Source organism: Emydura macquarii, unplaced genomic scaffold, assembly GCF_026122565.2.
Source record: "Emydura macquarii macquarii isolate MOO-44397 ecotype Brisbane River unplaced genomic scaffold, CSIRO-AGI_Emac_v2 contig_3019, whole genome shotgun sequence".
Classification (NCBI taxonomy): domain Eukaryota; kingdom Metazoa; phylum Chordata; order Testudines; family Chelidae; genus Emydura; species Emydura macquarii.
Genome location: NW_027133156.1, coordinates 6,017,992 through 6,031,421, shown reverse-complemented (window position 1 = coordinate 6,031,421; position 13,430 = coordinate 6,017,992). Strand labels below are relative to the sequence as shown.

General features: G+C 36.5%; 1 protein-coding gene across 2 annotated transcripts in view; it reads right to left on the bottom strand.

Annotated features, from left to right (window-relative positions):
• The window catches only part of MDN1 (midasin AAA ATPase 1), a 147,414-nt gene that overhangs the window by 13,572 nt on the left and 120,412 nt on the right, over positions 1-13,430 (bottom strand). For both annotated transcript variants that reach the window (XM_067530039.1, XM_067530040.1), the window contains 15 exons: positions 12,612-12,727; positions 10,660-11,145; positions 9,500-9,723; positions 8,463-8,609; positions 8,090-8,262; positions 7,239-7,400; positions 6,566-6,703; positions 5,658-5,799; positions 4,677-4,852; positions 3,903-4,046; positions 2,553-2,688; positions 1,588-1,904; positions 1,131-1,292; positions 387-488; positions 6-207 (listed from right to left, as the gene is read on the bottom strand). In XM_067530039.1, the coding sequence (XP_067386140.1) occupies positions 6-207; positions 387-488; positions 1,131-1,292; positions 1,588-1,904; positions 2,553-2,688; positions 3,903-4,046; positions 4,677-4,852; positions 5,658-5,799; positions 6,566-6,703; positions 7,239-7,400; positions 8,090-8,262; positions 8,463-8,609; positions 9,500-9,723; positions 10,660-11,145; positions 12,612-12,727 (2,827 nt within the window). The remainder of the gene's footprint in view (positions 1-5; positions 208-386; positions 489-1,130; positions 1,293-1,587; positions 1,905-2,552; positions 2,689-3,902; positions 4,047-4,676; positions 4,853-5,657; positions 5,800-6,565; positions 6,704-7,238; positions 7,401-8,089; positions 8,263-8,462; positions 8,610-9,499; positions 9,724-10,659; positions 11,146-12,611; positions 12,728-13,430) is intronic.

Below are 13,430 nucleotides of genomic sequence, written 5' to 3'. Positions count from 1 at the left end.
CATACCATAAGTTTGTGCATCGTAGGATTCAGTGCTTTGTTTAATATGTTCAAATGCATCAGCTTCTTCCACATTTTGTTCAGGCAGAGCTGCATTCTGTTTGGCTTCACTGCTGGATTCTATGGTTCTCAGTCGCTTGTGGACATGTTCGCTGTGGTCCCCCATTGAGCGCTCGTTGTCAGCATGACCAGGTTTCCTCTTAAAACTCTGAAAATGACAAATCAACACCAGGCACTTCTGATAAGCAAATTGGAATCCAAACATTGAACCAAAAGGTTATGAACCAGAATAGACAAGTAATTTATCTTAAGTTATTTGATATTGCATAAATTAATTTGTACTACTATAATTTACACAGTTGAAAGAACTGAAAAAGAAAAAGGAACCTGTGTATTTTTTCTGCTTTGCTTCTGAGAAGCCAATCGTGCCATTAAGTTGGATTCATGGCCTTCTGATTGATTTGCATCTGCAGCTCCACTCCCATGTTCCTAAAAGAAAAAAATAGTTACCTGCTGCTCCGCTGGCTTGTAAGAAAACTGTAAAAAGTCACAAGACTAGGCCATATGCTTTAGTACTTACTGTACAAAAAATTTTAGAAACTAAATGGGACTATGGGAATGATTTTTCATCTTATACAACTGAGTTGTGACTAAGCTGAACTGAATTCTGGGGAATAAACGTAAGAGCTTGCATGTAATGTGCTATTTTTATAGTGCACGGATAATACCCAATTAAGTCCATGGCTCAAGAATTAGCATAAACAAACACCTCTGATTGCTTGCGAGTTATCTGAAGAAACTGCAGATAAATTCATATAGATAAACTCAGACTCAATTTCAGAAACCTAATATTATCTCTTGCTTGTGATTTGTCCCTAGATGTATTTAAGCTTTGTATATACAAGTGCTTTCCATATTCAGATAACACTTTAATTTGTAGTATTTGCTCTGTTCTGGGTCTACAAAAGGAAGCATTCAGACAAATTAGAAGTTAGGTTTCCTAGGTATTATTAACGAGAAGGACAAAATATTTTAAAGATCTAATGTCCAAATTGCTTATTTAAAAAGCATTTAACAAAACAAAACCACAACTCCATAAAAGACTGACTAAGATATTTCTGTTTATTTCACCTCTTTAGCCTGGTCCTTCTCTGAAGCTGCTCCAGCCAATTCAACAGCACTGTCACTCTGCAAGTTTTCCTCTCCTGTCTGCCCATGTGCTTCATGTTCCATTCTCTCTACAGATTCAGGTAACTGCTCATCCTTCTCAGTAGTATCTTCATCCTCTTCTCCCTGAAAGATAGCAGCTCTGGCATTCTAAAAAGTTAGGGGCATGGTCACTGTAGTGACATGAGCTAGTTTAGCTTCTATTTTATTTCAGTGGGGAATCAGCATTTCTCTCACAATATCACTAGAATTTTGTTCAGGTGTTTCTGCCATTATTGCCACAGGGAAAAAAATTCATGAGCCTCTCAATGGAGAAGTTATTCTTCAAATAAAGGAGAATTCCTCCACTATATTTTATTAAAAGAAATCCCGATTATCCATATAGAGTTTAAAAAAAAAAAAAAAAAAAAAAGTTTTGAACCTGAGGTTGAAGGCCTCGGTCAGTAGCTGGGACTTCTTTCTCACTCTCCTCTTCAGCAGATTCTTTTTTATCTTCTGTTGGTGGTTGTGTTTCCTCCTCTTCATTTTCCTCAGAGTTTTCTGTATTTCCTTCTTCTTGGTCATCAGCTTCTTCACCCACCTCACCTTCCCCCTCTGCTTTATCTTCAGAGGTGCCTCCTTCAGCTGGCTCTGGGTCTCTGCCTGTATCGCCAGTTTCTTCTTCATCCTTATCTTCTCCATTTTCAGCCTCATCTAAATCCATTGGCTTCTCTTCTATCTCAAAAGGATTTTCTTCTTCTGAGTTAAAGGATTAGAAAGTGATATAAATCTTTTAGCAAACAGAGAAAGCCTAACTGGAGGAAAAAAGCCTAGTGTTTCAAAATCATAACAGGAAAAAAAATACAGCAACCCCTATTGTGTGCAGAATCTATGATTTCCCATAATAGCTACTTGCCTCCTCTTTCAGAAATGCAACAGGTATGTATGTATGCATGTATGTATGTAAGGGTCCATCAAGGTTTATTCCTATTAACAAGCCCTGATCTAAATTTTTTTTAGCATTCAGTAGACTTTATTAAGTGTAAATACTTAGAGGTACTATAGAAAGTACAGAGAATGCAGAATACAGAGAAAATAATCTGCCTAGGGAAGCTGTTGAATCACCACTACTAAATGAGCTCCTGGAATAAGTGAGATGAAACACTTGGATTATGAGAGAAAAATCTATTCCACACAGGTGACTGTAATGAATAGACTGGATGGTCTCATTCAACCCTACTGTCCGATTCCTGATGCCAAAACAAACTAGTAATTTTTATCTTCTGGTCTTAATGGTACACTTGGGTTGTTGTGCACCAGATTTTCTTATAAGGGATCTTATCTGACACATCACTATTTGTTTAGTTCTCCTCTGTGTATCTGTACAGTCAATTTCTTAGCTGGTACCTTCTCCTTCCTTGTCCTCATCACTCCTCTCTTCATTCTCTAAGTTCAGGTCATCAGGAAGGTCCAAAGCTTCAGCTTCAGGCTGCTTCTCTTGCTTGCCATGATAGGGATCCACCTCATTCTCATCATATTCACGCTTATAAGTGGGAGAAGAAAGCAATAAGAAAAGGGATAAGAAGCAAATTATTTTTGGTGAAGACACCCTGCTTGCTAACAAGATTAATTCCAGCAGTCATCTTTATCTTTTTTTTTTTTTTTTGCTAAATAAGAAGATGCTTCTGCTCCAGAACTATATAAAACTGCCCCCAGGAATCCTTTTATACTTTTTCCAAGACTCAGTGGGTCAGGCTGTATGGATGCCATCCTCAGTTAATAGGTGCTGCCTGCTACGCCTTTTCTAAAGTACACACCCTTATGTCTGTTCTAGAGCTGTCTGTACAGCAGAGCGGGATGGCTGAGGAAAAGTATTTCTTACCCACTACTCTGGCTTCTTCTTTAAGCCCCTCTGGGCCAATCAATCCTTTCTGTCCCAAAACATCATGCTGCTGTGTTTAGAGTCTAACTTTTATTGCTCAAAATCTTGAAGCAGGATCAGCCAGCCAGCTCTATTTCACATCACTAGGTTGCATACCCATTGTTTGGACTGGCACAGATGGGTTTTTGAGGACAAACAATTTACAGACATAGAAGGTCACAAAACCTGAAGACTACACAATTTAGGATGCAATTAGGTATGTGTACTTAATTCTTTATTTTTAAACCTTATGGAAAATGCACTTTGGTTCCTGTGAAGGATCTTCTAGGGAAAATATAGGCAGCAGTTTGAATAAATATCACCACATTGTGAGAGCAAAACTTCTGAATAGGCACAAAACGGAGAGGCACCCTGCCTATCATCAACACTTTATTGCAATATAGTGATTGTGTTGATCATCAATTAGTATTTTTAAGTAAAACAAATGTAAGGAACCGCTGACTTTTGGAGCAATATATATATAGTATATTGAATGTGTGTTATCACTAAGATATAGTATAGATTTTGGCAAGGTTCTTCAGTTACTAGATAAAAACATTTCAAGTTCTCAGCATAGTATAATGGAGCAGAAGTATTTTAACAGCAGTTTCAGTATTCCCATGCAAATAATAAATGGCTTGTAAGAATCTTGGTGTGTTTTTTTTTAAACTAGGCTAGCCATTTTTAATATTTTTAAAAGATATATTTTATATATATATTTTTTAATTTTCCAGTAATACGCCATTATAGCCCTTGGCATAAGTAGTACAACATTACAGGCTGCTGAAGGCCATCTGAAGTACAGTACTCTTAATGCTGTTTTAGAACCTTTTTACCTCATCTATTTGTTCATGAATTTTCTCTCTGTATTCACCATCCTCTGCTTGCTCCTCTTTTTCTTCATCCTTTGATGGCTTCTTTTTATCATTTTTATTGCCTGCATCCAAGTTGTCATCTTTTGCAACAAGCTCGGAATCACTCTAAATATGGATCCAAAAAGAAGTGATTACGCAAAATGCTAAGTTAAAGTGTAAGTACATGGCGCCACTTCCCACAGGAAACAAACCACATGCATTTAGGATATACTCAGTTTGTCCCCTTCTGAGGCCAGAGTCTACTACACAAGTGGCTACTATCTTCAATTAATGTGCAATTACTACATTCATGACTGACTTACCCATAATCAACAAGCATGGACAACCTTATATCTGGGCTAGGCAACAGGTTTACATGGGACACTAGAAACATTTGGTTCTGATTGATTGAATTCAGTCAGATATGTGTTTGCATTGTGAGTTTGCAACTCACTATATCATGCTGTAACTTCACCTGAGGATAACCTGCTTTCCTATAGCTGGTCTGGAGAGTCCAAACTCTTTAAGACCAGCTCTGGAGAACAGGGAGACACCTGAGTTTGCTGAATTGTGGACAAGAGCCAAACTCTTGCTACTTCCATTTTAGACACTCCTTCATTTGAAAGGAGAATTTAACTACTCTTCCCCACTATGTCAAGTCTCACACTCTACGTCACACTGAATTAGTGAGGTTGTACATAAGGTAATAATGTTGTACTATTTTTTATTTCCTTTGATCTCCTTTTGCTTTTTTACCTCATCCATTCCTGGTCCAGATTCTTCTGTTTTACTGTCATCATTGTCATCTTCCTCTTCATCATCGTCATTGTCATCTCCCCAGAGCCTCTCATCCAGTTTATCAGCTTCAGCATCACCAAGATTTCCCATCTGTTTATCCAGCTCTTCATCTTCATCTGATTTCTCACTGTCTTCTGTGTACAACACCACAACCCAATGGAACATGTCACAATACTGATTCTATTAAAGTGCTATATTTAAATTTAAAGCACACTGATGAGGAAGTCCACTGACTATGGACTTTTCCAAAATGTAATTTTACTCTGAAAAGCACTAAAAGATAGCCTCTTGCCATTAAAACATGAAGCCTGTTTAGAAGCAGCTGGTGATTATATGTACACTTAATCTATTAAGGCAATAAATTTTGCGAAGTCTATCCTGTTCAATTTATATTACAATATGCTGTTGACAGCAAGCATGTGTGTTTTGCTGCAGAATTTTAGTGAAGTAAAATTTGTTATGAATTATGACAAAGCATTGTAAAATCAAATTGAAGTTTTTTCTCCTAAAAGTTGGTGCCAGTTTCCTAAGTGACTCTCAAAAGTCAATTACAGCTTATTTCTCTTGTACAAATGTATTAAAGCTTTGCTGAATGTTGGCATTTACTGAAACACTCACTGCGCTGAAAGACACCTGAAGTCATTAACCAATCTGTAGAACTGGGATGGGTCATTTGACAATTGGAAGGATGGCCCATTTATTTGTTCTCAGTTGTAAAAGATGCATGAAACTGGGATAGTAAAGTTGACTGTGTTTTGTAATTGTGACTTGTTACTATTTGTACTTGATTTCTACTTCTATTCTATTGTTAGAATTGTTTTAAGAGTGTCCATATGCTTTGCTATGTAAAAATAGGAACTGTTACTGGATTAGTCAATTGTATTTCTAGAAGCTACAAAAGTGAAATTTTACTAGATTAACATAATAAAAGAAACAAACCTTTTTTGTCCTGTTCCCCATCATGCATTTTCCCTTCAAAGTCCTCTGACATTTCAATTGCATTGTCCTCTCCTTCAATATCTGGTTTGGAGTCTGGATCGTCTTTCTCCTTTTCTTGACCTTTTTGGTAAGTGTCTTCCACCTGGATTATTAAATCAACAGTTACAACCGGTTTGTTTTCAAGATTAATGCTTGTTTTAACACTACCTTGATAACTAACTTACTGTAACGCTATATATTTATACACATATTGAAATAAAACCTAACTTCTTAGTTGGACAGTATAGCAGTCAGTAACATCTCCATTTGTTCCTTTCACCTGAACCTGTGTTTTATTTTTCAGAATTTTAAACTAAAAAACCCTTTCTCTCTTTCCATGGCTGTAGTAAAAAGGAATAGCTAACATTTTCATATCCTTTGATGTTTAGGTGGTCTCATGTAAATCAACATTGCTTATTGAATCCCTCAAAACATACCAGTACCACAACTATAATCTAATCAAAGGTTATATTTGTATTGCTGCCTTTTATCATTTTTAAAAAGTGTAACATTTATAGGACTGAAGGTCTAAACATTTCTACTTTCTAAAATTAAGTCTTTTTCACTGGTAAAAATGAAATTGAAACTAACACAAACTGTTTTGCAGTGTTGTGCAATTTACAGGAGCCAAGAATGCTACTTAAATATTGAGTTTTAGCCCAGTGTCATTTAAAAGGACAAAGCTACTTACTCTGAAAGATCAAATTTACAACAAATTCCACACATAGTAACCAATGTTAACGTATACGACGAATTTGGTTTGCTATGGCACATGGCAATCCTCAAAAAAAATATCTTCAATTTCAAATAACTGTACTGCGATTTGTTTCTAGTTATCTTTGAACCAAATCACACACACACACACATACCTGGTCTTCGTTTTCTATTTTGTCACTCACATCCTTCTTGCCTTCCCCATCTCCAATCCCACCTCCCTCATAATCATGGAACTCTGTTGCTCCCTCTCCTGCTGCATCCTCCATTAATTCTTTTGGTAGACAAAATCCCTACAAAAAGGGAAACATATTTACTGATAAAGTCAAAAATTAGTATTGACAAGAAGAAAGACAAGAAACAATAAGTGAGCATTTTAAATAAGAAGAACAAAGAAGTGTTATAGTTTGAGACCAATTTCCTTATACTGGGCTTATTCCAGCCCCTAGAAATATATATTTGTGCAAATTTGAATAAACCAGAATAGAAATCAATTGTTTCATTAGCAATGAAAAGTTGAAAAAATACTCAAAATTTCTAAGCAGTCTCATTTTTTGTTTGAATCCCATGACGGCACACGGTAACTATACAAAAAACTGCTTACCATGCTGCTGCCGCCACTATGTGCAACCAAGAAACAAACCAAAAAAATCACTCAAATCTCTTGAAAATCAAATATAAAATTTACTTTCTCCATTTTTTAGCTATAAATAAGTAAATTCAAACTGTATTTATACAATACGTATATTTACATTTAAACCATTGTAGACTTTTGTCTACATTATGTATGATTAATATCAATCTAATAATGTCTCTAAAGATTCTTACCTTTTGGGTGAGCTCTGTAAATATACTAGTTAAAATAGAAAGCAATTTCCCAGTACTTCTGTGAGATGCCAAGGAAACAATGAGGTAGAACAGAATAAGATCTGAATACTTGAAGAGCATGGGCAGTAGACGCACTAGCAAGTAGCAGGATTGATTGAAGAACTGCAGATTAAAGACAAGGAAAAAGAGCTTTCAGTCATATAACTCCATCTACATTAAAATGAGTCCTCAGACAGGATAACAATGCTGCAAACATACATCCTTAAATCATGTGGTGCAGACACATTAGTCAATGCAGAATAAATCCAGTCACATTTGTTTAACATATGCCATTTAGAAACTCTCCATCCTGAAAAATGTATCATAACTATCTATCTCAAGAAATAACTGTGTGGCATTAAGTGACTCATTTTGTATTAAAGAATTCTATTTTAAGGCTAGAAAAATATGTGAAAATATTTTTCAGATATACTGTTAGTGGACATATTTTACTTAAATTCCTTCAGCTTCCAGTGCTTTTTTCTATCTTTCACATTTCACAAAAGCTAAACCTTTCTTTCCCCTATAAAAAGCACAGGCCTGTCTATGATAACAATTCGCGGCAAGCTGGGATGTAAAGCTATCTCACGCTAGTCTGCCATGCATTAACTGTCCATAGCGACCCTATTATCTTGCAATGGAAGCTCTGCAGTGCACTTTGATCCGCCCTGTTTTCACACATCTTTCCAATTCTAAAGATAATGCAGGTAGGACAGTTGGCGAGGCATAGACAGTGAATATTTGTGAACCCACGTTCAGATCTTCCTCCCTTTGGGACCACAATACAACGAGAAAGGGAAGAATGAACGTACCTTTTGTTTGTCTGCTGTGTAATCCTCTCCATAAGATTTCAGTCTTTCCAGGAGTTCTGAAATGGCTGAAATTATTTTCTGCACATGCAGAGAACTCACATCAGCACAGAGGTCTTCATCCAAGAGCTTAGTTAAAAGCCCTGTCTTGAGTCTGTCAGCTGAGGCCTCCTCCTCTTTGACAGAAGTATAGAAACACAAAGTTACCAAAAAAGTCTCTAGAATCTCAAAGCAAGAAATTCACACATTCCGATCCCTATCAAGCCTCACAGTTCGTTCTAATTAACATGAAATCTGTGACATTCAGTAACAGATGCTACATAAATGCACATGTAATTTGTTTTTAGGTGTGCATAACTTATGTTCATAGACTTACCATCTTCCTCCAGGGATTTTTCTTCCTCCTTTCCTTCTTTCTGCTTTCTCTCCGTTAAACACTGGATGGCATACAGGACAACATGGATGGCAGTTTCTACTTGCTCTGAGAAATGCTCTACAAACCCATCATCTGATTCTTGGTTCCCTTTTGAAACATAAAATTGCCAGTTTAACATAGGAATACATTACATTTCATAAATAGTCTGCACGCTTTCCTCATGTTTTTGCTCTACATGATATATTGACTGGCAACTATGTAAATTCGGAGAGTTACACTCTTTTCCAGAGACAAGTAACAGATGTTATTAGAGATGTGCTTGAAAGCTTCATTAAACAAAGGAGGCATTTAATCAACCTTGCAGTGGACTAGTGATTCCAGCCCCAGCATCTGGATTAAGACTTTGATGTCCAATGCACAATGACAGAGAGTCCAAAATCAAGGGAAGTTTAAAAGGACTAGTGCATCTGGGACCAACAAGAGAGACTGCCCAAAGTGACAGGTGCCACAGAGACAGAAAAGATCTTAAAAAAGGTAGTGAGTGACTGGATAGCAAGAAACTTCCAAATTTTTAGCAAAACATTCAAACTTTTCAAGGGTTAGCCAAAATGAAACATGAGAGGTTTTCCCCTCATTAAAAAAAATACTCTTAAAAGATCACACAAGACACTGACCATTCTTTGGCTTAAAATATACTTGCTCAAAGCAAGCTCATGGAAGCAAACGCCAACAAAATAGTGCATTAATTTTCTCCAACACTGTGTGGGTGAATATTTGCACTCACAGTTATGACGCACACAGTGCAGACAGGCACTATGCAAGTTTCCTCATACATCTCTCCAAAAGTATTTTTCTTAATCCTGAACTACAGCTACACAATTAAGCAAACACTATAGACTACACAAATTGTGTAGTGACTTTGCAACTGACAAAAAGTTCAGACTAGACCAAATAAATTTTATTGTGCCCTATGCACATTTCAACTCAGATGTCCTGAATTCTCATTTAAATTTTAAGACTAGAGGAGCAGTCCTTACCATCTGGCGTCAAATGGAGAAGCTGGGTTTTCCAGGTAGTGAAGTCTATGGTAGTTTTATTAACTTCCCCTTGGATGTACTGTAAGCTCTCGATTAATGCCATCTGCTTCGTAGATTGCCTACCTTCCATCCCTTGAAGAACATATAAGGACTCTATGTCCTGCAACTGAGTTGAGACTTTCAACAAACAGCTGAGCCCTGAACTGCAAACTTCAAAATCTTTCCTGTAAGAAGAAAAACAGCATAACATCGAAAGGAACATACATTTAAAATTAAGCCTTTACTCTTTAAGATGGAGATTACTTTATTTCATTATGGAATAAAAGTAATGGAAACAAGCACTGATGCCACCCATTCAAAGTATAATATTGCTTAAAGGGGACCTGAAAAAGGACAGATAGGGGATTTGCTGTTTTGCTTCTCTAGAACATATAAAGGCCTGAAAAAAAAATTTTTTTTTTTAAAACCAAAAACATTTCTACTTGTATTTTTATATTAGAAATTCATGCCTTGTCTAACCAGGACTCTAGGAATAACAAGAGAAACAGTGAAAAGTTCCAGAGGGGTAGCCGTGTTAGTCTGTATACAGCAAAAACAATGAGAGTCCTGTAGCACTTTAAAGACTAACAAATTTAATTTCTGCAGGCATAAGCTTTCGTGGGCTGTAACCCACTTTGTCAGAGAGAAACAGTGGGATGATACCACTGGAGACCAGAGACAAACGCTGAGAGCAGAGGAGAATGAATTTTTGGCTGGATTATTTAAAATAGTTGTTTGGGTTTTTTGTTAATAACTATTTAACTCAAAACACCAGAGAAACACTTGAAAAGGGAGGAAATCTTTGTTAAAGATTCAACAAGCCTGCCTCTTTCAGGTAAGGATGTGGGACATCCCAATTTCTATCTGAGATTACCCACACACTCAGTAAAATCAGGAAAGGCCAGACTTTGACATCCATAATATTTCTAAGGTTAACGTTAAAAATAAGCAGGAAAAAAGTATACCTTTCAGATTCTTAAAAAAAATTATTTCAAAACACAGCAATACTGGCAAGCTCTTTAATTTACTTGATTTACTGAATTTCCCAGATTTACCATTAAATCTTATGAACTCCCAAATGCACAGAAAGTGTTTTGATTCTATGCATGCACCCAACTCACCAGGAATAAAATAAGGTCTCACAAGACTGTTGTTTTATTCTGTCTACATCTGCTTTCACGGCCTTAATCTCTGCGAGCATCTCAGTCACTCTTGCAGACAACTGCTGCCACAGCTGATCCTGTTTTCGCATCCTGCATCCAGAAGGCAGTTGATCTGCAGCCACTGGAGATAGGTATTTTAGCTCTGATAGGATTAGGTCAGGTATTCCCATCTGGGCATTTCCCAGATTCTGTTCAGTTCCTTTACACTGGAGCATGTTTGTTTTCATATCTGTCCTTACATCATGACTACAGTTTAAGGACTGTTCTCTTGGGCAGCACTGAATAAACCAAGACAGCTGCTCAAGGACCATCACACATTGCATGGCAAGATGTTGCAGCCTGTCAGTCCACTGCTGAATGCTATCTTGAGGAGGAAAGGCTACATTATATTCTCTAGTAACATTCATCCTCGAATCAATCTCCTGGACACAACTCAGGAGATTCCTGTTTAGAGAGCCATACAAGAAGAAAAGTTAAAAAGACTGATGGTATTCAAATATCACATCACAGTTCCCTTAAAGTAGAACCTTAGAAACAAGACACTATAAAATCAGATGTATGTATAACATTGTAATCACCTTTCCCATCCAGATATAAATAACTTTTATCAAAGGATATTTTTCATTAATTTCAATGTTTTCTGATTGGTTTACAATAATCTCTTGAAAGCTAGAAAGCTTGAAAGCTAGAAGCTTTGTTTAATGATTTCCCCCCTCCATTCTGTACACGAGTTTCTTCAGATTTGCCCCTATTAAAATAGGTTTATTAAAAACAAATAAGATTAGCAGACTGCTTGGCCTACATTCAAATATTCTTCCCTTTCTTCCATTGTTTAAAGCAGCTAAATCCTACCAAGCCACCATTTTCCAAATGCTGCATGGTAGAGAGCTCATGACAAATGACAGCAATGCAGCTAAATATCTCTGCATACTTTATACAATCACACTAGTGCAAGGAATTATGTGAAAGACAGAAAATTATCAATAAATATTTATATTGCAGTAGCACCAAAAGGTTCTAAAATTCAGATCAGGAGTTGTACAAAAACCAACACGAACAGTTCCTAACTCAACATCATAAACAGTTCTATAGGGTTACAGTAAGAATTTGGGGGGAATATAAACAAGACAGTGGAGTTGGCAGGGATATTAATAAGTCATCCAGAAGGGACCGACAGTGGAATAAAATGGCTCTGTAGTCAAGGGATTATGTGCACCGGTGATCATTTTTTCAGCCCAAGAGCTGCAAACCCTAACAAACTAAATATCCAATTATACAAGATTTTTCTTTTTATACTCTGCTCAGGTTTCCATATTTTCCACTTAGAGAGTCATGTGTGTCAGCCATTTGCTAGCCAACTAATTTTCTCAAAAACTTGACCAACTAAGATATAAACTGAACAAATTTAAGTTAGATTACATAGCACTATCACTACCAAATGGCTTGTGTTTGACAATCAAATGGTGTAGATATAATTTTGTATTGTGATTCTTTTCTGGTCTACAGTTGTACATCTATCTCATTTCTCTTAAATGTTTTGATTCTTGGTAGTCTACTTATTTACTTCATTTTCAATCTGCTTTCCCAGATTTGAGCTCAGTTGTGACTCTTTTGCTCCATGTTTTAATTCCAAAGAGTGGAGCCGTTAGTCTATTGAATTACACACATAATATTAGAGTCAAGAACGTTGGTCTGAAATTGATATTTGCATTGAGAGTGGGGACAAATGTGATCTAATCATAATTCTTGTTCCTTTATTGGAGACGTCAGATGTATAGGCAAAAATAAAAACAAGAGTAATCTAGTCCTTCTATTATGCAATTATCCATCCTTTAAAAAATGTAAATATTTACAGTCAACCTCCCCTCCAACATTTTAAAATAAGGCTATATGAATAAAATGTGAGATACCTCAGTATTATCCACTGTTCTGTCAAGGCAGTGAGTGAGCTCCTCTGCTTAACAAGCATCTTCATAAGGTGTGCAGTGAATCCTTTACATCTATCAATGCTACCTAGTCCAATTTCCTGAAGAGAGAAGGGAAAGCAAGCAAAGGTGACTGCAACTGCATTCAGTTACATCATACTAATTTGGACTGTGAGATCTAACAAGACCATATGCTAAATAGTATCATGCTTAGTCAGTGCTTGCATGGGAAAATACCTGGCAGAAAGTGATGTTGATTTAACAGGAGCATTCTTTCCCCCTTTCAATACTAAACTAAATCCCAAGCAAAGTTTGGGCATTTTGCTGTTGGAGATGCAATATTTTGCATCAGACACAGAATGGAGGCTCTGACCAAGTCTGATCATTACAAATCTCAGAGAACTTTTTATGAAAGTAGAGATGTCAATGTTGTTGTACTGATCAAATTCCACACTAGATAATTTGTGTTTTGTCTACCTAAATATATTCCACAGCTCAGAAGAGGCTTACGGGATTCTTATACATGTACAATGCAATAAACAATTTGGGATGAAAGGATCGTGTACACATAACAGATTATTATATAGCATCTTTTGTTGAGTTATTTTTTAAGTTATATATTCACAAAATCAATAGTTTCTTAATAGTTTTAAATCACTACATTGGAGTTCTGTCCCAAAACCAGATTTTAAATAAACATAGATATTCCATGACTGTGGCTGAAATCACGCCACCATTCAGTATCAGAAAACCCCAACTCCAAGTTCAAAGTGGCAAAATAAAATTCAGATAGAAAGCCTTCTC